The sequence below is a fragment of the Eremomyces bilateralis genome, assembly GCF_010015585.1.
Source record: "Eremomyces bilateralis CBS 781.70 unplaced genomic scaffold P152scaffold_2, whole genome shotgun sequence".
Taxonomy (NCBI): domain Eukaryota; kingdom Fungi; phylum Ascomycota; class Dothideomycetes; order Eremomycetales; family Eremomycetaceae; genus Eremomyces; species Eremomyces bilateralis.
Genome location: NW_022985068.1, coordinates 525,951 through 548,449, shown reverse-complemented (window position 1 = coordinate 548,449; position 22,499 = coordinate 525,951). Strand labels below are relative to the sequence as shown.

The 22,499-nt window shown below is 52.5% G+C and overlaps 8 protein-coding genes across 8 annotated transcripts; 4 read left to right on the top strand and 4 right to left on the bottom strand.

The window, feature by feature from the left end:
* Positions 1 to 1,043: 1,043 nt before the first annotated feature.
* Positions 1,044 to 1,878, bottom strand: P152DRAFT_445878 (60S ribosomal protein-like protein L18; the record flags this gene model as incomplete). The annotated part of the gene is made up of 4 exons (XM_033677882.1): positions 1,044 to 1,121; positions 1,177 to 1,559; positions 1,656 to 1,760; positions 1,875 to 1,878. The coding sequence occupies 4 exons, from the start codon at positions 1,876 to 1,878 to the stop codon at positions 1,044 to 1,046; spliced, it is 570 nt and encodes a 189-aa protein (XP_033537826.1).
* Positions 1,879 to 2,109: 231 nt separating this feature from the next.
* P152DRAFT_454448 (VID27-domain-containing protein) lies at positions 2,110 to 5,057 on the top strand. The gene is made up of 3 exons (XM_033678591.1): positions 2,110 to 2,304; positions 2,359 to 3,860; positions 3,912 to 5,057. The coding sequence occupies exons 1-3, from the start codon at positions 2,286 to 2,288 to the stop codon at positions 4,719 to 4,721; spliced, it is 2,331 nt and encodes a 776-aa protein (XP_033537825.1). The 5' UTR covers positions 2,110 to 2,285; the 3' UTR covers positions 4,722 to 5,057.
* A 3,655-nt stretch (positions 5,058 to 8,712) lies between these two features.
* On the top strand, positions 8,713 to 10,656 carry P152DRAFT_445876 (amino acid permease 2; the record flags this gene model as incomplete). The annotated part of the gene is made up of 6 exons (XM_033677881.1): positions 8,713 to 8,892; positions 8,949 to 9,123; positions 9,173 to 9,398; positions 9,453 to 10,061; positions 10,115 to 10,516; positions 10,572 to 10,656. The coding sequence occupies 6 exons, from the start codon at positions 8,713 to 8,715 to the stop codon at positions 10,654 to 10,656; spliced, it is 1,677 nt and encodes a 558-aa protein (XP_033537824.1).
* A 1,470-nt stretch (positions 10,657 to 12,126) lies between these two features.
* Positions 12,127 to 13,300, top strand: P152DRAFT_463835 (mitochondrial carrier; the record flags this gene model as incomplete). Its single annotated transcript, XM_033680525.1, has 4 exons — positions 12,127 to 12,447; positions 12,550 to 12,831; positions 12,881 to 13,017; positions 13,069 to 13,300. The coding sequence occupies 4 exons, from the start codon at positions 12,127 to 12,129 to the stop codon at positions 13,298 to 13,300; spliced, it is 972 nt and encodes a 323-aa protein (XP_033537823.1).
* A 489-nt stretch (positions 13,301 to 13,789) lies between these two features.
* On the bottom strand, positions 13,790 to 16,171 carry P152DRAFT_428047 (DNA topoisomerase III; the record flags this gene model as incomplete). The annotated part of the gene is made up of 8 exons (XM_033677319.1): positions 13,790 to 13,966; positions 14,024 to 14,765; positions 14,820 to 14,956; positions 15,006 to 15,328; positions 15,388 to 15,560; positions 15,609 to 15,787; positions 15,836 to 16,036; positions 16,088 to 16,171. The coding sequence occupies 8 exons, from the start codon at positions 16,169 to 16,171 to the stop codon at positions 13,790 to 13,792; spliced, it is 2,016 nt and encodes a 671-aa protein (XP_033537822.1).
* A 489-nt stretch (positions 16,172 to 16,660) lies between these two features.
* Positions 16,661 to 17,876, top strand: P152DRAFT_389237 (DUF1295 domain-containing protein; the record flags this gene model as incomplete). The annotated part of the gene is made up of 3 exons (XM_033675972.1): positions 16,661 to 17,068; positions 17,121 to 17,415; positions 17,476 to 17,876. The coding sequence occupies 3 exons, from the start codon at positions 16,661 to 16,663 to the stop codon at positions 17,874 to 17,876; spliced, it is 1,104 nt and encodes a 367-aa protein (XP_033537821.1).
* Positions 17,877 to 18,012: 136 nt separating this feature from the next.
* Positions 18,013 to 20,054, bottom strand: P152DRAFT_113555 (uncharacterized protein). Its single transcript, XM_033673648.1, has one exon. The coding sequence runs from the start codon at positions 19,906 to 19,908 to the stop codon at positions 18,148 to 18,150; it is 1,761 nt and encodes a 586-aa protein (XP_033537820.1). The 5' UTR covers positions 19,909 to 20,054; the 3' UTR covers positions 18,013 to 18,147.
* A 693-nt stretch (positions 20,055 to 20,747) lies between these two features.
* Positions 20,748 to 22,040, bottom strand: P152DRAFT_470231 (uncharacterized protein; the record flags this gene model as incomplete). Its single annotated transcript, XM_033680956.1, has 3 exons — positions 20,748 to 20,821; positions 20,883 to 21,647; positions 21,698 to 22,040. The coding sequence occupies 3 exons, from the start codon at positions 22,038 to 22,040 to the stop codon at positions 20,748 to 20,750; spliced, it is 1,182 nt and encodes a 393-aa protein (XP_033537819.1).
* Positions 22,041 to 22,499: the final 459 nt, after the last annotated feature.

Here is a 22,499-nt window from a genome sequence, read left to right as displayed (position 1 = left end):
GTCCGTGAGTCCAGGTCCCTTATTAAGGCATCATTGCATCAAATATTTCTGCCTCAACTACTATCAACAGCTAGAGCACTCACACCATGTCTTCAGTCATTCCGCATGGCAAATCCATCGTCCTCTTTTTCATACTACTTCACATATCAAGACCTTTTTCCACCGCAGGATGGCTTCAATGCCGATGCTATTAAAATTTTTGGAACGGTCGATTACTTGTATCTTGCCACACAATTGGCGGCACTCGGCCGCGAGTTCAAGACATGGCCCGGGAGCGAACTCCTTTATCCCATGCGATGCCCTAACCAGATAGAAACGAACCAGAAGCCAAGTAACCGAAATGTACATCATCAGTATCGACCAAACATTATGCCGCCCGGACTACCGGACTGCACGGAGTAAGAGTAGATAAGAAAACCCGAAATACATTTGAACTTTGAAGGGTTGAAATGGGATATGAACGCAACAATAGCATCCAAGCCCGAATGGACAGGCTCGGATCGAGTATAGCTTGCAGGCACTATTCAGAAGAATAAATTGCATGAGGAACTAGGAATCAAACCGCGGATGACGGCAACGATAGGAACGGAAGGCGGTTCTAATCTTGCATGACACCAAGTTTTAGGATTTGGAGGGAAAACGCTTGAATTCGAGTATGAATGAGCCATTGAGGTAGTCTAGGGAGCCTAGAGACCACGATACTATTGCATCTGATATACAATGCCCCCTACACATCATAGAGCTGCATTGCGCACGGGTTTCCGCTGGCAACCTTTGGCGCCCCGATACATCGTTCACATAATGCTTTAGTTGAGGAGCCGGAGTGGCATGCCCTGCGAGTCACATTGATTAAGCTTGCTGGTTCCATTTGCCGTGAATACGAATTGATTTTGCCTGTTAGAAGATACACACGCTTTTTCCGTATGCAGAGGGAGAACCGCGAGGATCTGTAATCATCTCCAGAACCTGCAATGCATGATTGAGCCAATTCAGAAAACTGGCTCGATAGTTGTTCCGACAAACGCCACCGCCGAACATCCCGCTTAGACCTTGAATCCCCTCGATCGTCTGCGGCCACGGGCGCGCTCGAATTTCCTTCCCTTGCTCTCGACGTAGGGTTTCTATTAACGAAGTCAGTAATTGAACTCTTGAACCTGGACCAATGATTCGACATACCTTGTTGGTGTGCGGGCCGAAACCAAAGTGCTTGAAAGCCTCCCGAGCGTTCTTGGGTCCTCTCAACAACAGGGTGTTTGCGCCGGTGGGAGATCGCGTGGCGAGCTCATCGATGGTCAGGCATTCGCCGCCAGCCTTGACGATTCGTGCGCGGGCAGTAGCGGTGAATCGGAGGGCGGCAACGGTGAGCTTGGGAAGCTCTAGGAGACGGTCGTCGTCGGTGACGGTACCGATGATGACGACGGTCTTCCCCTCATGCGCCTTGCCAGTCTCGGCGTTGGCAGCGACCTTCACAATCCTGGACAGGGACATCGGAGGACGGTTGATGCGGGACATAAAGAGTCTGCGGAGGACAACTCGGTTGAAGGAGGAGTCCGTTCGGCCTACATTTTGATATCATGTTATTCCAATTATTTCTTCCGATCGGGGCGCCACGCTTCGATCTCTGGATCTTGCGTGGAGGTTCGGATTTTACGTACGGGCAAGGAAACGATAAAGCTTCACGAGCAGCTTAACGTAGACATTGTCGCTCTTCGCCGCTTTGCGGTGCGAATTCCGCACGTGGTGGGAGTTCAAGTCGATACCTAGGGAGCAATGTCAGAATACCGCATGCAATAAGATCCGTATCATTTCTCTTGAGGCAATCGGGGGATGGGATTCCATTGCGCAGAATGGATTAATGAAGGGGGAGCTCATACCCATTGTGATGGTTCTGCACGCCGACGTGTGTATCTGGGATATCGACGGTGATGTTGAAGTCGGATGTGTAGGTTTTTGAGATGTGTGAAAGACTCGCTTGAAAGATCTTGGCAATGCACCGCCACATTTTACACCAACACTGCCACATAATATTTGTGGATCACGTGATTGATGACCCCACCATCCATCCCGCCGCCGCCACAGCGGATCCCCAAGAACAAACAAACTTGTCTCCAGCGCAACGACGTCAGGCAGCACCAGCCTGGTTTCTGACTATTACCACTTTCAACCTCCAACATCTTTCATTTGTTCCCTCCAATTTTCAGTGGACTCGAGGACCATACTTCTGAGCGCAGGGACATTCCTTGAAAAGGAAAGCTCTCAGTGGTGCTCTCACACTCACGGTTAAGATGTTTATGATCAAGAACGGTATGTCGCTTTTGTTTTTGCATATGATATGTCTCTTCTGACGTCTCGCCACAGTGAGCAAGTTCCTGTTCGGAGATAGCTCGAAAGAATCCATCATCGAGGTCCCTCAGGGCCAGCTTTACCTTGTCCGACCACTTTCGGTGAAGGGATATTCAGAGCTGATCTTCAAGGACGCTGCAGCTTCCATCCGACGAACTGGACAGGAGTTTCAATATCAACTCGTAATACAGCGCGCTTACGAAGAGGGGGAGGAAGAGCTTCTTGCAGAGGAAGAAGGCGACGCGACAGGCGAAGGACTCTCGTTAGAGACGGACGAGAAGTCGTTCCTACTCGACCAAGGCCTCCAGTTTCGATCGGATATTCGGGAGACGGGTGAAAAGGTCTTTGCATGGACGGATTTGAGCGGTGATACCGGTGACCTCTTCGAATTCGTCTGTGATCGGTCGATCCAGCCGGCTACAATCGCCGCATTCGAGAGGGCTGCCCTCGCCTGCCAATACGAGAGGAAATACCGCCGGAGTGGCGAGGACGCTACAGAGGAAGACTTGCAGGAGTTCGAGTTTGAGGAAGAGTCAATTCCTTCTGCCAGTCCGATCATCGACCACGCTCTAACCGAGTCGGCCAAGTTCAACATGGCTCCGCAGAAAGACGCTGGTAAAGACAAACAAACAGCACTCCCTGGAGCCGCGAAACCAAAAGAGGGGGAGTTGCTCGTAGCAGTGAGCGCGGAACTACATTTCTTTGACTTCACTACTGGCGAATTCGTCCTGCAGGAGCGATCTGCCATCGCCACAGTTACTGACATTGGCGGTTGGAACTACTGGCTGCAAATATCCAGTGAGGACAAGGAGTGGCTTGGTCAGCCCGTCGTGGCAGAGATCAACCCGGTGTTCAACTTCGAGTTCTTGTCCTTCATCTTCAATCATTACTCTGAAGATGGCTCTGCCTACTCCTGGCTGCTACGCTTTAAGGACCAGAATGCACTTGAGAAGTTCCAAGAGTCTCTTATGCAGGGGCTATGGGAGCACCTCAATCAAATAAAATGGGCAAAAAGCAAAGATACGGAGCGAGAGTACGTCCTAGAAGCTTTCCAGGACCTCACCATGGAGGACTCAGAGTCGGCGGAAGCTGAAGAGGAGGAGGAAGAGGAGGAAGAGGAAGAGGAGAGCGCAGGGGAACGAAGCGAGCACTATGACACCGACGAGTCGGAGGATGATGTACTAGAGAAAGACGAAGACGGCAACGTGAACTCTCAGCTTGCTGTCGGTTACAAGCATGACCGCTCCTTCGTTGTCCGAGGATCCAAGATTGGAGTCTTCAAGCATACTCCCGATAACCACCTTCAGTTCTCCACGAATATCTCGAAAGTGCAGACCCCCAAAGGCAAGCTCTTTAAACCAACGAAGGTCATGCTTCACGCCGAAGATCGAAACTTGGTGTTGCAAAACAAAGAGGATCCTAACTCTCTGTACCGAATGGATCTTGAGTATGGCAAGGTTGTTGATGAATGGAAAGTCCATGACGACATCCCAGTAACAAACTTCGTGCCAGAAACGGTATGTCTTCGTACATGACAAGAGGTATTCAGCTACTAACTTCACTTGTAGAAATTTTCGCAGATGACAGGAGAACAAACTTTTGTCGGTCACTCAAAGAACGCTCTTTTCCGCATCGACCCCCGTCTTGCCGACCAGAAACTTGTCGATTCCGAGTTGAAACAATATGTGTCAAAGAACGATTTCTCCGCCGCTGCCACGACGGAGAAGGGCTATCTCGCCGTTGCGTCGAACAAGGGTGACATCAGGATGTTCGACCGCCTAGGAATCAACGCGAAGACACACATTCCCGCTCTCGGAGATCCAATCATCGGTCTCGATGTCTCTGCCGATGGCCGCTGGCTTCTCGCTACGACACGAACCTATCTGTTGCTAATTGACGCTCTTCAAAAAGAGGGCAAGAACGAAGGCAAGCTTGGCTTCGAAAAGTCGTTTGCCAAAGACGCGAAACCTCAGCCGCGTCGGCTTGCGCTGACGCCCAGTCATGTCGCCCAATTCCAGCACGAGACTAAAGCGCCGATATCGTTCACCCCGGCGAAATTCAACGCGAGCTTGGATAAAGAGGAGACCACGATCGTTACGGCAACCGGTCCGTTCATCGTCACCTGGAGCGTGAAGAAGTTGCTGGGTGGCAGAAAGGATCCATACAGCATCAAGCGCTACGCAGAAGACGTCGTCGCAGATAACTTCAAGTTCGGCTCCGACAAAAATCTTATCGTCGCTCTGCCGAATGAAGTCGACATGGTGGCACGACAGGCGTTGCGTCGACCGACGAGAGAGAGTATTGCAACGCCTGTGAGGCGAAGCACAGCTCGAAGGAGCTACTTGTCAAGGAATGACATCGTCAACAGTCCTTACTAGCATCAGGCCCATCTTTTCTCCTCTACTTTTTATTCGAGATGTGCTGCATGATGCTTTTCGTTGAATGCGGTCAGGCTTGCCATCGTCCAGGTTGGTTTCACTGGTTTGTCGATATCCCCCCTGAATCGGAGTATGCGAAGGGAGTGTTCAGTTTCGGCACTTTCAGGCAGATGTGTATGAATTATGCAGCATTAATAGTTTAGTTTCAAATCCAGGAAGATACCCTGTATGTGCATATTCCGTCCTAATCATGTGGGCAGTATTTTCGGCGGTGAAGCCCAAATATCAGGAGATGTGACGTATCGCGAAGGGGTATTGAAGCGGAACGGTTTGTGGTCATAAACTCATTTTCTACCTTCTTTCTACCAGGCTCGAATTCAAAAATCACCCTTGTGCAGTTTAGATTCTAAACCTGGCGAGTTAATTGGGATTGGACGAATCTTCAAATTTCTAGTACCCAATACCGATATCGTCAACCCATAATCCCGGACGGACCCTGCGTTTCAGATCGGACGAGCATCGGGGTGGCACGAGTTTCCAAAAAGTGGCAGTCCATGCGGCCTGCCTTGTGACCGTCAATCTTGACTTCAAAATTGCGAATCTATCCCTCGAGCCATTGCCATCGCGACAGAAGGCCTTTGACGATCAAGATCTGCCAGATGACGACGCCAAGTGGCCAACTGGTTACCAAAATCGCCAAATTTATCATAGCGTACGTCCTGACACCTTCTAACCACTTGAAGGCAGCGAGGTTTTCAGAAGACCTAGTGACGTGGCACAACTCGGCTAGGAATAAATTGCAACGAGCCGGTCAGGATATTCGGCTGACGGGACTACAGGAGTCGTAGTCCTGGCATTCCTGAGTCCTAAACATGACATTCTGTTAGACCAAGTGGTCAACGGTTGGATCCTGGAACATTACCGAAAATGGCTCATACTGCAGGGCTGTAAGCGAACCTGGACAGTCCTTACTTGAGTTACTCCGAAGTCTCGGGACTATATCAGCGCCACTTAAACCTCAGTCCTGGCCGTCCGACGTCATCACTATCTCTTACGAAATGATAGGGTAGGATCAGGACTTCAGGAGGTCCTTGACAACCTTGTTTGACATTTACTTTGCCCTGATAAGGGACATATTCATGTTAGAAACAGGCTCTTTCATACTGTCGAATAGCTGCTGCGATGGAGGATGGAGACAGAGGGTGGGTAATGGAGGGCGCGACTGGAGGAAGGGATCTTTCACCGCTCATTTTACCCGCTCTTGAGCGCTCACGAGGCACTTCAGGTCTTCAGCGCTACAGTAACATCGAACCAACCCACGAGAAGAATGGGCCAGCTTCGAAAAGAAAAGTAGAGGATTACTCCGCGCTACGGTAGGGGCTGGGGAATCAGGTGGCTTCCCGTCACTCCCTTGGCCAGATAATGCTCGGGTTACATATCTTTGGCGACTCATGGCGAGCCAGCGCCATGTTAGTGCGTCTGGACTATGATGAAATACGGAAATATACCTTCAATCTCGAGCTTTCTTTTCCCAGTAAGCAATGGTATCAACTTCCAGTGGGCAGTGCACACCTCGGTTGCTCAATCTCCAAGAGAAGGCGGTGACAGATCGATGTTAGGGTCTAGTAACACACCGGAATCCTTCCTCTCTAACCGTCTATAGATATAATACCGTCGGCCGTAGTAACTAGTATCGGACAAAGAACGTGCACGAACGTGCTGACCAACGCTAGTTTAACGTCAGGAACTCAGGATCTGCAAGGATCTCCTGTACAGCAAATTTCCAGAACAGCGGCAGAAGGTGGCCTAGAGACACAATCTCGGGATAATGCTGATCAAGCTGGGACTTGGGAGACGAAACCCGCTTGGTTGTTTTAGGGTTTGTCGGAATGCCTGTATATTGCAGGACAGGATGTTTCGATGTTGCGCTCCCAACCGGCATTCTCGGATCCCCGTTTCACTGCCATCTAATATCCAGTCTTACGGTGGCACTGAAACTAAGGGTCCATTTCCCTTTTCCAAGGTAGGATTCCATTTAAGGGCTAAGGATCTTGAGGAAAGAGGATCGCTGATGCAGGCTGACGGAGTCTGGAGAACGTAGGACCGGAGGAGCGAGGACTTGAATTAGCCTTTTGAAATGCGGTTGGACGGTTTCAAATATCCAAGCGCCAGCGCTGCAGGCCTGCAGCCGTGCAACCACGCACCAGCAGAACTCCGTGTGCCAGGGATCAGGGCATAGAGAGAATGGAGCACTGGTGAGTGGAGAGTGGAGGAGGACTGAGGAAGATCAGAAAGCGAGGAGTGATCGTGCGATTCAGTTGACTCGTGGGCTCGTGGGCTCGTGCCTCGTGAGTTGGTGGCCGGTAGGGACCGAAATAGCCGGTATGGTACTCATAGACTGTTTACGCCTTCCTTATGGTCTGAGAAAGTCTATAATTATACTTTATCGAGTCGATAGGACACTTCTCTCTTTGCCTAGACAAAATCCATCAGAGTACCGCAGGATGCTGGCATTATATTGAAGCTCTTCATGAATCCCTGGTTTCCTTCCATCGTGCTGCTGGCTCCAAGATCGACACTCGCTATAATCATTTAAGCCCGAATACGGCAAATCCCTCTCCCATCCCCCATAGCCGGTAGCGTTTGGTCACCTTATGGTTTACGAGTTCCGAGAAGATGTCATCCCGCTTGCTAGCCGCAAAATGAAAGGAGAATAAGTCTCCGATCCATGTCCCCTCCACCCAGCCTTGCATGATCGCGTGGGGCATGATTCATTGCACGGAATCATGAACAAACCTCTCAGCTCTCACTAACGAGTGACGACTTGTCCCTCTTCTCTGATGAATCCATGATGCGATCCGCAACGAGCAACGGGCTCCCTTACCTACCAGCAGAGGGATTAAAACTGTTTTCAGTAAATGATCCATCCCCTTGCAAGTTACCTAGGACGAAGGATTGATTGCTGAGTGGCTGATATAATCTGATGAGGGGGGCGCTGCAAGATGTTTGTCACATATTCCAGCATCTGAGTCTGCATTGGGAACATAGCGACCATACTACCTGTTTCTCATCTCATTTCACTGCAATTATCCCAGATTCCTGGAGCTATCGGTCAACTGTCCAACCACCAACGGCCAACTCGACAATCAAGAGTCGACATCCATGCCCACGTTCTGCCTGCTCAATGCTCATGAGTATCCCTGGAAGCCATGTGCCAGCGCCCGGCATCGAAAACCGCCCAGCTCTTCGGAAGCAGATTGAAGTTTGAACGTTATAAACCCGTCCTGGGCTAATCCTTGAGGCATCCAACGCATGGCCTTGGGGGCTTGGACCAGGGCATGGCCAAAATATCTGGACCACTTGGCTTCCGTCCGCGTCGGCTTTCCTTCACCGATCTACTTCGACCTTGTTTTGGTTATTTTTCCCCTTTAGTCTTGCATTTGGGAGGTCATCGTGTCAACTGTCGAGCCATAGCTTGGATTGATCATTACTCAAGGCTTCCTTGAACTCTGCATACGCCTTTGGCCGCTACGCTCATTTCGTCGCCTCTTAGCAATCAGCATACGTTGTACGAGTCCACATCTCTCTCAAGTGTCATGGATCCATCGTTATGTCCCTTTGCTAAACCAATCCTTAAATTCCGCAGTTGCACTACAGCTAGAATCCCGCTAGATCATACTAGGGGGTTGCCATATCGGCAAGGTTAACTCCACACGCTTGAATCGACATTGCTCTAGGAGACCAGGACGGGATGCCTTACCGAGAGCGGGAACAGGCCGGTAGGATATAATTTCGTTTCATATCTAGTCATTTTGATTTGTCGCCCCTCACATCATGCGAAGCTACTGTAAATTCATTGGACCAATGGTCATATTCCGTTGCAATTGACTCCAAGTCGACTTGGTTTTGTCCTCCTATATATCTTGTCAAGCATACCCTCCCTTTTATTGTACACACACTCTCAATCGGCTGAAATTGACCACGTTCCACCATGGATAGTGTCGACGTAAAGAGACCTCCGGTCGAACCAGGTCCTACCCCAGCGGGCGTGACTGGGTCCAGCGATCGGAAATCCTCACCCAAAGCCGCGGAGGCGGCGCAGGAGTCGCGGCATATGGCGACGATCCAGGATGATGACGAGCGGCTGCTCGCGAGGATTGGGTACCGACAGGTTGGTATTACGGTATCTCGAACTGGTCCAGGGCCTTGACTCAACGGAGAACGTAGGAACTTAGTCGCGAATTCACCAAGTGGTCAACGGTCTCATATGCGATCTCGATCCTAGGTGTTCTGGGCTCGGTGCCAGCCACCATCGGCTCGCCTCTCCATTCCGGCGGACCTGCGACTGCGGTTTGGGCTTGGTTCATCGGCTCATGTATGGCGTATTGTATCGCCAGTTCCGGTGCGTCTGTCTTCGAAGGATGATGATAGCGGTGCACTGACTTGCATAGTCGCTGAACTGGTCTCCGCATATCCAACCGCCGGTGGCATGTACTTTGTCACCAAACATGTGGTGCCAAAGGAGCATGTCGCGGTGTGGGCGTGGGTGATTGGATGGTGCAACTTCTTAGGCCAAGCTGCTGGTGTCACAGGTCTTGCATATACGACATCGCAAATGATACTTGCAGCGGCGACCTTGAACTCGACATATGCGGATGGGTCATACTCCTTTGAGCCGTGAGTCCCAATCCTAGTCATGGAGCATGATGGAAGTCTAATACACGAAACTAGTACTCCTGCTCAGACCGTTGGGCTGGCGATTCTAGTTCTCTGCATAATGGGAATTATAGATTCGCTCGGTACGAAATCGCTGCATCGCATTGTCCTCTGGTTTGCGCCTATCAATCTCATCGCGTCGGTCGCCATTTGCGTCGCGCTGCTCATCTTGACCCCGAACAAGCGGAGTGCTTCATGGGTATTCACGCATGTTACGGACGACTCAGGATGGGGCAGCCGAGGGTTTTCCTTTCTACTCGGGTTCTTGTCTGTGTCCTGGACGATGACGGACTATGATGCGACGACACATATGTCGGAGGAGACCCACGACGCAGCAATCCGCGGACCGGTCGCGATACGAAGCGCCATCCTCGTGTCTGGTCTCTGGGGCTGGTTGCTGACCGTCACGTTCTGCTTCTGTCTCACCGATTTCGAGGGGATCCTGGCCAGCCCTACCGGTCTCCCCGTGGCGCAGATCTTCTGGACTGCAGGCGGCAAGACGGGAGGCTCGGTGATGTGGTTCTTTGTGATTCTTGTGCAATTCTTCACCGGCTGTGCTGCGATGCTCGGAAATGCGAGGATGGCCTACGCGTTTGCGAGAGACGAAGGACTCCCGTTCTCAGGGTGAGCACATCAATGCCGCGGATCAATATTTGACCAAGCTAATCCTGCGCTAGAATCTGGTCCAAGATCAACTCCTGGACGAAGACGCCGGTAAACGGCGTCTGGCTCGTCGTCGCTTTCTGCAGTTGCCTCACGCTGATCGCCATCGGGAACACGCAGACCTTTGTTGCCATTTTCAGCATCACCGCCCCGGCGCTCGACATCAGCTACATCGCCGTGATCATCGCGCACCGCGTCTACGAGAACCGCGTGCGATTCATCGAGGGTCCGTATACGATGGGCAAGTGGAGCAAGCCAGTCAATGCCATCGCCGTGGCGTGGGTGTGCTTGATCAGCGTGGTGCTGTTCTTCCCGCCCATCCGGCCGATTACCGCGTCGAACATGAACTATGCTATCTGCATTGCGGTGTTCATTGGGATGGTTAGTATGGGCTGGTGGTTCCTGTCGGCGAGGAGGTATGTTAAATACGCGTTCTTGTCTCGGATGGAGACCCGCTAATCTTTGGTGAAGGTACTACACCGGGCCGCGCACGAAGGACATCATCGACCTTCTCCCTGAGGAGGACCCTGACGACGTGGTCGAATCATATGCGTGATTAGTGCTATTGTCCCTTTCCAAAACCTCGACATTGCGTATAGAAGTAAAACGAAGCCACGAGTCTCTATTTCCGGCGTCGTCAAGGTCCTATTTTCACCGGAGCATTCCATCTGATATCATTGGACTCTCTATCAGGCGCAACGGAGTTTTATATTGCATATCACGGTCCAACTGCATAGCGAGAGCTGATGTTCCAGGCTGGAGAACAAACCCCCAGGAGCTAGTCTGTGGCCGAACCTTAGATATCTCCTATTTAGATCAGTGCTTAATCTAGACCATGACTATTTGGATGAGGTTATTTGAAGTGTATCCTGCTCGTTTCTTACCCTTCATCATCATAGTTGGCACTCCCTCGCCATGTTCCCTTCTCCCATCTGGCCATCTCTTGGTGCTCGTGGCGGTGCAGTCATAAGCGCTGGTCGAGGTTTCATTCGCGATGCCCGTGATCGAAATCACGATTTCCAATGCGTTGCACCGGATCGGGCATCTGAACTTAGTCGAGCGCCCTGATTCGCCGCTTTGGTGGTGAAACACCGCTCCAGGAGGCCTGGCTGGTTTTGAACCTGTTCTGACCGTCACGGGGGCGGCCAGGAGGCCTGGTCTTACGGTGGCTCCCGCTTCCGGGCACAAGCGCTTTAAAATGCCATGATTTCCATTCCAAAGGATCCTTTGTTGGTTTGCCAATATGCAATTTATATAGAATCCGTTCACATTGAAGACGATGAGTCTCGATCACAGTTTCGTAAATCTCAACACGGATGAGGACGTGACCTGACAACTCCAATCGTTGTTAAGACATTTCAAACCATTCAGCCTTACGGCCTTATGGCCTGATTGCGTGATTGCCTTGACGCCTTAAGGGTCACATGCACAGCCTCACGCAAGGGAAACCTGAAGTTCCTTTGGTTTGGGTGACACACTTTGGGTGAACAGACGGACAATAGAGGACTGGAGTTGACCAGACTGCAGAATACATCGCCTTACTCTTTTATACCCACCATTCTCAATTGCACCCATTTCTGCAGTTTTATTTGCGCGTTATCCTTTGAATGGCATCCACATTCGTTATTGCTACCTTTTCTCCACCCGCATCCCTATCGATCGCCATTCCCGCCGCAGACGAGGGAACCATTCCGAGTCTACACGAGCGGTATCTCTACTGCAGCCTACTGGCGAGATAATCGGATTTGCGCCTGGTCGACGAACGCAATTTGTTTCGACGCTACAAAGGGCACTTTTTGGATGGTTGCCGACGTCTAGCCGTCATCGTTCGTCCACGCTGCGGGCCCGAAGAGCCAGAAAACTCAAGTCGACGCTTCGGCCTCGACGCCCAAGCCCGCTTCCACGATGCCACAACTCTCCACGCTACCGTCGCCCTCTGGATCTGTTAGTAGCGTACGATATATGAGAGCTCACAGATGCTCCGTATATACATTGTCTAACCATTCTGTCACAGTCACATCCTGACATGTCGGTTCCTCCGCCACCACCCTCAAATCTCCTCCGATTCCGCGCCGCGCTCGCCGAGCCCATCCTCGCGTCCTTCATTGCTGGCGGTGTTGCTGGAGCGGTATCCCGAACTGTCGTCTCTCCGCTCGAGCGGCTGAAGATCCTCTTCCAGATCCAGAGTGCGGGGCGGACGGAATACAAGATGTCCATCCACAAGGCTCTGGCGAAGATGTGGCGCGAGGAAGGGTGGCGCGGATTCATGGCCGGAAACGGCACGAATTGTATACGCATCGTACCGTATTCCGCAGTTCAATTTGGAGCGTACAATTTCTATAAGCGGGTAGGTGGTTCCCTTCGTCCCTCGATGTCCCCTCACGGACGATCCCGGTATTTGCCGAGAGGGGTCGCATCGTGAGAATCAGTCCGCTCACGCCATCCATAGTTCTTCGAGGACGGTCCCGGAACGCCCTTGGGCGCGTATCAGCGACTCTTCTGCGGAGGTTGCGCTGGCATTACTTCCGTGACCTTCACATACCCCCTGGACATCGTCCGAACACGACTGTCCGTCCAATCGGCATCGTTCAGCGGCCTCTCGGAATCGAAAAAGGCGGGCCAGAAGCTGCCGGGGATGTGGGGGCTGATGGTGCAGATGTACAGGAGCGAAGGTGGCCTTGCGGCGCTGTATCGTGGCATCGTCCCGACCATCGCAGGTGTGGCGCCATACGTACGTTTCCCCGCTCCAATACACCTCGACCTATTGCTGATCTTCCCAGGTCGGCCTCAACTTCATGGTGTACGAGACCATGCGGACCTATTTCACGCCGGAGGGGAAAAAGGATCCCACTTCCATTGGGAAACTGGCCGCCGGTGCGGTGTCAGGCGCGGTCGCTCAGACTTGCACATACCCCTTGTAAGGTTTCTCGCTCATAAACGCTGTGTACATGCTAATATCATACTCCAGCGACGTGCTGCGGCGACGATTCCAAGTCAACACCATGCCCGGCCTAGGCTATAAATACAATTCGATCTTCGACGCGTTCCGACGGATCCTGACGCAGGAAGGCATCAAGGGCTTCTACAAAGGAATCGCACCCAACCTCCTTAAGGTTGCTCCCAGCATGGCCAGCAGCTGGCTCAGCTTTGAAATGACGAGAGATTTCTTTGTCAACAATGGTTCCCAGGAGCCATCGTGAGCGACGAACCGCACCCACCCCTTTGGAGATGAACGGTGGCCTCCAACGACGACATCACCTCGTCTGCGGACCGCCGATACTAACTGGATTTCCTTGCATGCTTCCTAACGGACATTCCCAGCCTCGTAGAACAGCCGTCGCCTCCAGCGCACAGGACCGGCAACTAAATACTATATGTTATCATTGCATTTCCCGGGGTCTAGCGGGCGTTTTTGTTTTATTTGAATATATTTTCGATTGGAAAGCGCGAGTACGGGGGGTTATCATGTCAAACCTAGATGAGCATTTGGGAACCGGGTATGGTCTTTTTAGATGTATATCGATTAGCTGGGACTTTGGATGAGTCGATGACGCCTTGCAAGATATTGATATCGCAGTGATTACGATGAAACTGAACGTGCTTCGGACCTTTCAGTCATCGTTGATTCGTGACGGCATGAACTCATGATTGAACCCCGTCGAGGTATCGCCGTACAGTCTAGCGCCGAGTCAGTATTGTAATCTTGCATCACGGTCGGAAAGCCACATCGGAGAACATACCGCTTTGAGCAGAGCCACTTGTTGACTCTGTCGCGCATAGATTTCTCGATACACTTCGACCTCTGTCTGCACTACTTGGGTCTTGGTCTTGGCGCCGTCGCATATGGCCTTGAGCTGTACTTCGAGCTACACGGACGTCAGTATCATCATGCCTCCCAATGTGTTTTGCCCCGACAAACTTACGTCTTTCCGTAGAAACGGCTTGGCCACGTTCTTATCCAGGTTCAGACTCTCGTACCAGTCGATCAGCGCCACGCCTAGCTGCGTCGGAACCAGTTGGTCCAGACCACCCCGTCCCCCTCCTCTGCCTGCGCTACTTCCACGTCCACCTCGTCCGCCACGTCCGCCACGTCCGCCGCGACTCCCTCTTGCCCCTCGTCCTACATTACCCTGTCCTTCCTCTTCCCCTTCACCCGCACCAGCACCACTCCTTGCCACCGCCCTAATATATTCCCTCTCCTTCACCTTCGAAATATGCTCCGCCATCGTCGCATCCGTCCCTATCCCGTTCCGATCCATCAACTCAATCAACTCCGGCTCCGTCAAATAATCCGGCGCCGTCGTCTTCCCGTCCACGATATTCGCCTCGGTCGGCACGAATGTCTCCCCCTCCGCGAACGGCGGCAGCTGCGCGCTGCTCTCCCACCGCTCATACGGGTACACGTCGAGGTAGTTCTTCTCGAGGACGGTAAGTCCCGATGTGGCGAAACGCTCGGGTCCGTAGGTCAGGTCGATGGTGGTGGATTCGCCGAGCGCGTCGGCCGAGCAGCAGGCGAGGAAGCGGCGGACGATGAATTCGTAGACGCGGCGCTCGTCGTCGGAGGCGAGGGTGTTGGGAAAGACGAAGTTGACGGGGTGGATTGGGGGGTGGGCTTTGTCATTGTTTCGACCGGAACGGGGGAACTGGAAGCCACCGTCTAACAGGCTGAGCAATGGTCAGTATTCATGAGGTAGACTGCCCGACATAAGGATAGCATACCCTTGAGCGTATTGTCCCCATTGGGTACTTTGTGCCTGCTTCTCGATGAACGGCCTTAGGTTCGTGGCTTTGTCGAATTGGTCTGTCTCCGTACGGGGATAGCTAATCCACCCTTTATTGTACAGCGATTCAGCAACCTACCATGGTTAGCAAATCTGTACCTGCTGTTCAGCTTGCTATCCTTACCGTCATAACCCGTTTACTGTCCAGCCTTAAGAACCTAGTCCCATTCTTCTGCAATTCCACCGTCGTCAAAGGCAGCGGACGGTATTTTCGAGTGGGTTTCTTGGTGACCTTGCTCACTCGTGCATGCTTCGCGGCCAAACAGCGCTCGAACAGAATGACGACCGTCATCCGGTCGAACAGATGCCCTCTTTTCCAGGTAAATCGCACGTCCATGCCCTGCTTTTGATGCATCACCGCAATCTTCCAGAACGGCTCGGGCGTGAAGTTTCGAACCTTCCAGTATCGGTCCACGACGAAGCCGAGCGTCGGGAACTGACATGAGCCTTGCGCTAGGGTCAGCCAGGTATTTCCTAGGGAAGCAGGGGGATGAGCGACGGGTTACCATAGCTTATTACGGGCCGATCTTCTAGTTTTGGCGACACTTTTTGGAGGCTCAATGTAAGGAACCGTGTAAACGCTGCACCTATACGTAAATCAAGCTCGTTTCTCGTTTCGACTGCGGCGGCCTGTTTCTCGTCGAGCTCATGGAATCTTCGGGAGGCTTCAATTATATGGCTGCAAGGAGGTTAGAGGCCGATCATTGCCCAAATTTGCGATACGTACGCTCGCTCGATGTTACTAAAAATCGCCCTCTTCACTTGTATATTCGCGTTGGTCTTTCTGGCGGCGTTTCGGACCTCCATTCCGATATGCTCGCCTTCGCGATCGCAGTCCGTCCAGATAAAGAGTGCGAACGCACCACGAGCTTCTTGCTCGATGTTCCGCTCAATGGGTTTATTGTCCTTACCGAATAAGTGCCGAGAAACTTCTAGAGGAGCGTTTCAACTTACATCCTTAACAAACACATCGATCCGCGCCTCGAATAACTCCGTCGCCGGAAACGCCCGCCAGTTCTTGTACTTCGGATCGAAGTCGGTGACGGTCAAGTGGCCCGCAACGCTGGTAAACACGACCCGGCACTGGTTCCACGGCGGTCCAAAGTTGTAATCAAATTCATAGTTCTTCGTGTACGTCGATCCAGTGACGCTTCGCTACAGATGTCGGTCAGTGGACCATATTTTCTCGGCTAGGGGAGCACATACCGCAGGAACATGTGCGCCAGCTAAGTGGTTGGCAACCGCTTTCGCGATGCTGGGCTTCTCTGCTACGCAGAGGATCTTTCTCATTATGTCCCATACTTGGATTAATACCCTTCTACCATAGTGATTCGAAAAGTATTCTAAGAGTTGAGGGTGTAAGCTGCGGTCTACGGGAGCGGATTGATATTGAAGGGTTCAGCCTGAGGCGGCAAGTGTCGACGCGTCCCACCACGCCGACGTCAATTCGACGCGTTCCGCTATCCTGGGGTGGAGCGGGCCGCATCCCCGCCACATTTCGATACGTGTTCCAGAACGTCACCACGTTTAAACTTCGTCACTCCCCAGCTCCTGGTCGGCAGGCTGGAACGTTTGATGATTTCATCAAGACGACCCCATGTCACCCCGACCAATTTAATATCGAGCAACAATTGCAACGTAGACTATTATTTACTTTAAGTTTCTGTCAAGCCACTGTATAAAATCTCCTTTCCCCAATTCTCTTCCATTTGTCCACTGTGCGATCAATTCATCGGCGAAGTCACCCGCTGTTTTCTCTCCTTCTCCCGTATTGGTACCATGAAGTACGTCGACACATCCGTCCTACCCGGACTACTCTTCACCATCCCCGTTATCAAAAATGCCACCGACGTTCCAGACTTGGTGGCGTGGGAGCACTCCGTCCAGCCGTTTCTAGACTGGTTGCTGCTCATCCTGGGCCACCTCATGAACGACGTGCACAGTCTACAGGATCTCAAGTTTCTATATCTGAGCATCAATCCCTTCGTGTCGGGCCTGGGGATGGCATTGTTGCCCGCTCCGATCTTCTTTCTTCGGTCGGAGCTCACGGGGAATTACAGCGTGGTGGATCGCCTGTGGAGTATACTCCCGGTGCTTTTCAACGCGCACTTCGCGCTATGGTCGTATTGGAACGCGCTGAATCCTGGGCGGAACACGGCACTGTTCCTGTGCTCGGTGATCTGGGGCGTAAGTGCCAACTCACATAATCGAGAGGAACTCCCCTCTAACCGACGGACAGATCCGCCTGACCTACAACTTCTGGCGCAAGGGCGGCTATAAACCCGGCGAAGAAGACTACCGATGGGCAGTCCTGCGCGCCAAAATCCCCCGCTGGGTCTTCTCCTTCTTCAACCTGACCTTCATCTCGACGTTCCAGGTCCTCGTCCTCTACATGATCACCGCGCCCGCCTACGTCATTCTGCTGACGTCCACATCCGTACGCGGAGAGCCGTTCGGGATCGTCGACGCAGGCTTCTGTGCGCTGTTGCTCGGCATCGTCGCGTTCGAATATATCGCCGATCAGCAACAATGGGGTAAGTTGCACCGCCTAAACCCTTTTTGGCCCTAGATCTCCTAACCTAATGTCATCGTAGACTACCACCGCGCGAGGCAAGTGTACAAAAAACGCTCGCGGCCTGCTCTAGACAGCGCATATTCCCCCGCTGATCTCGACCGCGGATTCCTCACCAAAGGTCTCTGGGCATTCAGCCGGCACCCCAACTTCCTCGCCGAGCAAAGCTTCTGGGTCGTCGTTTACCTCTGGTCGTGCGTCGTGTCGCGCACTACCTACAACTGGTCCGGCGCCGGCGTCGTGGCGCTGCTGGCGATTTTCCAGGGCAGCACCACGCTGACGGAGGCCATCTCGTCGGAGAAGTATCCGGAGTACCAGCACTATCGGACGCAGGTGGGGCGGTTCTTCCCGTCGGTTTGGTCGGTCGTGCGGAGTGGGTACGACGCGCCGGCGGTGCTAAGAGATGGAAAGAAGTATAAATGATTAGGTCGTTGGGAGAAATGTAGAAGGTCATACATGAATTTACGCAGTTAGCGACAGGGTATAGTATATTACAAGCGATCATTCCCTATGGGCTAGATCATCCCACTCCAACATATCGTACATCACGGCGCCTTGGGCGGCCAGTTTCGCGGACCCAACCACGATCGCTCAACAATCAAAAAGCCAAACCCCCACGGTTAGCCATACCGTCATAATTCATAAGAAAACAGGCCAAATCACAAACCATGGCACGAACGCTGATGGTCGATGTTCAGGACCCGTACGCAGGCGGAGCATCAGCCAGCGGTGGTGCAGCCCCAGGAGAGGACACTATCCCCTTGACCACGCCTCCCAGCTTTTCCCGCGCAGCCTTCTCGCCCGCGACCCGGCTGGCGATTTCCGTCGCCATCTTCCGCATCCACGCCTGCTCCAAGATCGACCCGGTCGATTCGAAGTACGAAGTGCCCGCGTGCCCAGATGCCCAATATTGTTGGGGGTGATGGTGACAGTATAAGTTCGTGAAACTGGACGTGCGGCCGTGGGCGGAGAGGGGGGAGCCAGGTTTCTCGAAGGAGTAATTTCGGAACATGGGAATGGAGTTGAGATTGTGGCGGGTGAGGTCGTTGGGCTTTTCTTTGCCAACGCGGGTCGGAAGAGATTCGTGAAGGTGGTAAGGAGGTGGTGCGGACTCGGCGCTAGATTTAGAGGAGGACGGAGATTCTGCAGTCGAACTGGTTAGGTTAATTGAGGATATTGCAGATGAAGTCGTCTGGCTCGGTTGTTGGCCCGTGAGGCGGGGGTACGTGGTCGGTGTCGTCGTTGGCGAGGGAAGATCCACTTCTCGTTCTTGAATGGTCGCTGGTACCCGAGCGGGCGGTTGAACCGCGTCTGGCAGTGGAGCTGCATCTGGCACTTTCGATTCGTCCTTTGGCCGACGGAGGTCTACCACTCTTCGCTTTTTCGGCCGTGCGCGATTCCGGCCGCCATTGGAGCCGTAGTATGAAGAGAAGCTTGAGAGTGTAGGTCGCGATGATGAGGCATCGCTTTCTCCGCTTCCAGAAACGGTGGAGACATCCGAATGAATCCCAAGCGCCGAATTCATTCGGGAAAGACTCGCGGCCGCAAACGAGGGATGTTGGCCGAATTGATCTGCGCGATCGGATGGGCCGGCCCATGCACGGAAGACGGTGTCGCGGATCGAAGGTGTAAATAGGGATAAGGTGCGGTGTGAGTCGGTAAGAGCGGCGAGTCGGAGAAGATTCTTTTGAGAGAAAGACGCATGGAGTTCGGCGGATGGGTCCAAGGAAAACTGGTCGTCGTCTAACGGGAATCCAAAAGCGTCGGTTGGATCCTGGGGAGGGCTGGCTAGAGGATCTACAGGGATCGTGCTATCATCGTTCCTTTGTCCATCTACTTCCTCGGTTTCCATATCGCTGTATTCGGAAGAGAAGAGCCGCAACGATAGCCGGTGCACAATGGCCGGGAGATCCTCCATGAACAGTACCCGTAACTGCTCCTCTATGACTTTCTGCAGGTAGTCCCTCACGAACGGTATGGAATCGAAGGTCGAGGAAACCTTCAGGGACTCGAGTGGATCGTTTCGGAATACAAGCGTGATTCCTTTCTGCTTGGAGAACACGAGGATAACAAAGCCCGACATTCTGAAGTCCGACAAGGTGATCTGAAGAGGTATCGTAAGGCCCGACCCGGCAGCCAGCGGTTGTGGCGATGCGAACGAGGGTTTTGTCGATAAATGAGTGTTTAACGGGTTTGCCTGCACCCTGGTCTTCAGGGTGAGGAATGCGTCTCCTGAATACGCAAGTTTGAAGATGCCTCGAAATCGATCCTCAGCCAGGTCACCGATCTCCAGGATTTCCAACTCGGGAGGGGTTGATCCTAAGTTCAGCTCGGTCACGATGATATCGTCGACGATAATGGGAGGCTTCGGCGATTTGTTTAGGGCAGACGTGAGCATGTCGCGTGCTCTTGAGGTGTCCGCGATAAGCGGCGACCAGTTGAAGTTGAAGGCCATGGTCGATGGAGATGTGACGGAATCATTGAGGGATGAATAATGACGATTGGAGATGAGATGGGAGGTCAAATCTCTAAGGGGCGATCAGTGGCAGTGAGAGTGCAGCCAGTCTCGTGAAAGTCGCACGCGATCTTGCGCAGCAGGGTGGACCAGGAAGGCGAACGATCGACGAAGTTTTGCGCAAGGTTCGGATTCGATGTTCGGACGAGGTTTAAGCATTAAACATAATGTAGCATAGGTATATGGTATAGAGGTGGAACGGTGATCAGGAGATGAAGATTAAAAAGTCGCATCACATGGATGAGAGATGGGGGATGATGATGATGGAAGGAACGCCAAAAGCAGAAGGATGCATGAAAACATCACACGAGGAGGAGTCGGACAATCGGAAAGAAACAAGACATTTTCCTTGGTGTAGCAGTTGCTCTCGGCAATCTCCGGAGCCACATGTAATCCATGATGTCACATGACACATATTACATGACTTGATTGCTTTCATGTATCAATCCTCGTTCGAACTTCATCTGCAAACAAACAATCACCATCGATCAGAAGCAGCAAGATATGAAATATTAATCCCTTGTTACCTATTGATCTCTTCTTGCAAGTAGGGAAGTTTGATGCACGATCAGATGTCATCCATTGCCGGAGTATCGCACAACAATGTCTGTTCCAATATCAACCCATATTATTAATTACCTGTACTATGTATTTCTATGACCTGCATCTAATCACACTTCACCCGGAGTCTCTGAACATCACCCTATTCAACCCCTTTGCATCAAAGTTTTCTTTCTCTCCACTGCTTCCTGAGCTGCAGCGAAGGTTCTAAAAGCTTTCTAGCACCCAAGAGCCTGCCTGATAAAGTCGGAATCATTCTCAATTTGTTGTTGAGTGTTGATCGCGGCTTCGACTGTATCCATTGTCAGTGATTTGGTCCTTCATGTTTTTCTTTCATTCAAAGTGCAACTTACTTCCAGTGAATTGGCCCTTGCCTTGAAGTCCCTCGATCAATCGCCGGATAAAATCGATAAGGTCTAGGATCTGTTGGATCTCCCCGCCGCAATTACCACCGCGGCGGCGGTAGATGCTATAGAAGCAATAGGGGCGGCCGTTGAACCTGAAGCAATTGCCACCACAGCCCTCTTGTCCATTCGGGCAGCGATGGTTGCAGAGGAAGTCGGGATATTGCCTGAGAGTGTTAAAGCTTGGGATGGTATTGCTCCCCCATTCGCAGAGGAAGGCATTGCCGGGGACACCGCTAAGATCCGTGGCGCCCAGGTACCGTGCGCCCCGAGCCACGTTTCGGCATTGGTTGATGCTGTTCAACGACGTGGCGAGGCCTCCGCTTGGCCACACGGAATTCCCCCGGAACCTGTAGTCGAAAAGAAAGCAGCCACTGTAGTCATATCCCGAGGGAGACTGTGGGGCTCGCTTCTTGATCCCGCTATCCCGCTTTCCATACCTTCCATCACGGTCTGAGTCCGACGACGAGCCTGAGTCTGAGTCCGACGACGAGGAAGAAGACGACGAAGACGAGGAGGATGAGGAGGAGGAGGACGATGAGGATGTGTATGCCGAGCGGGCCACGTTTCCAGATCCAGTTTCACCCGATTCGATTTGCTGGCGGGCTTGCTGCAGAAGCTCCGCTATAGCAGCCACCGCCGACTCGAGACGATCTGCCCCTTGAGTTTGAACGCCCTCGTTCTCGGTGGAGTTGATAGTAGTGGCTGCGGTCTCTGGCGGCTTGTCAGTCAATTTGGTCGGCCCGAGGGTCCTGGGAACATACCGATATTCTCCGTAATCTGTTGGAGCTCTTCTCTCAAGCTGCTCAGAATCGGTTCAGCCGCCTCAGTGTCGGCAGCGACAGGGGTCTCGTCCGCAGCCTCGGTGGACACTTCAGGCGCTACGCCAACCAAGCTGCTTTGGACACTGACGACCTCGGGGATGACTTGAGGTTGCTCAACTTCGGTGATGTTTTGAACCTCAGCAACGTCGGGGATGGTTTGATCGCTAGCCGTCGCGTTTTCATCGCTAGCCGTCGCGTTTTCATCGCTAGCCGTCGCGTTTTCATCCTGGGCAACCGCGTGGGTTGCCGCAAGAGCAAGGGAAAGGATCGCGGTAAGGCGCATGATGAAACTTGCCGGAGAGAATTACTATCTCTCTTCGGAATTCAAATTTCTGTAGCTGTTGCTGTGCAGGAGTAACTTGGGACTTGACCGATGGGCACTCCACCCTTTATGAACCTCCGCGGTTCACCTGAGAGCTAATTGCTCGGTGGGACTGGATAGCTGAGGTTGTGAGACCAGCTGCTTTTGGCAACGAAGTATCTGGATGGATACAAGCACCTTGGTACGTAATACTCACATACTATACCTATTCAGTTGTTTCTCCAGTGGGCACCGGGGAATGAGAGGGGCACCATAACTATCCATATCTTGCGGCTGGGGAAGATTCGTCGAGCTAAGACGGCCTTGACGAGGAATGGAAAGCGATCTCGCCTTGTGTGTCCACTTTCGATGAATGTCCATCCCCCCTACGTCCCTGGATGTATCGAATCTGACTCTGTCAAAGCCTCAGGTCCATTTTAA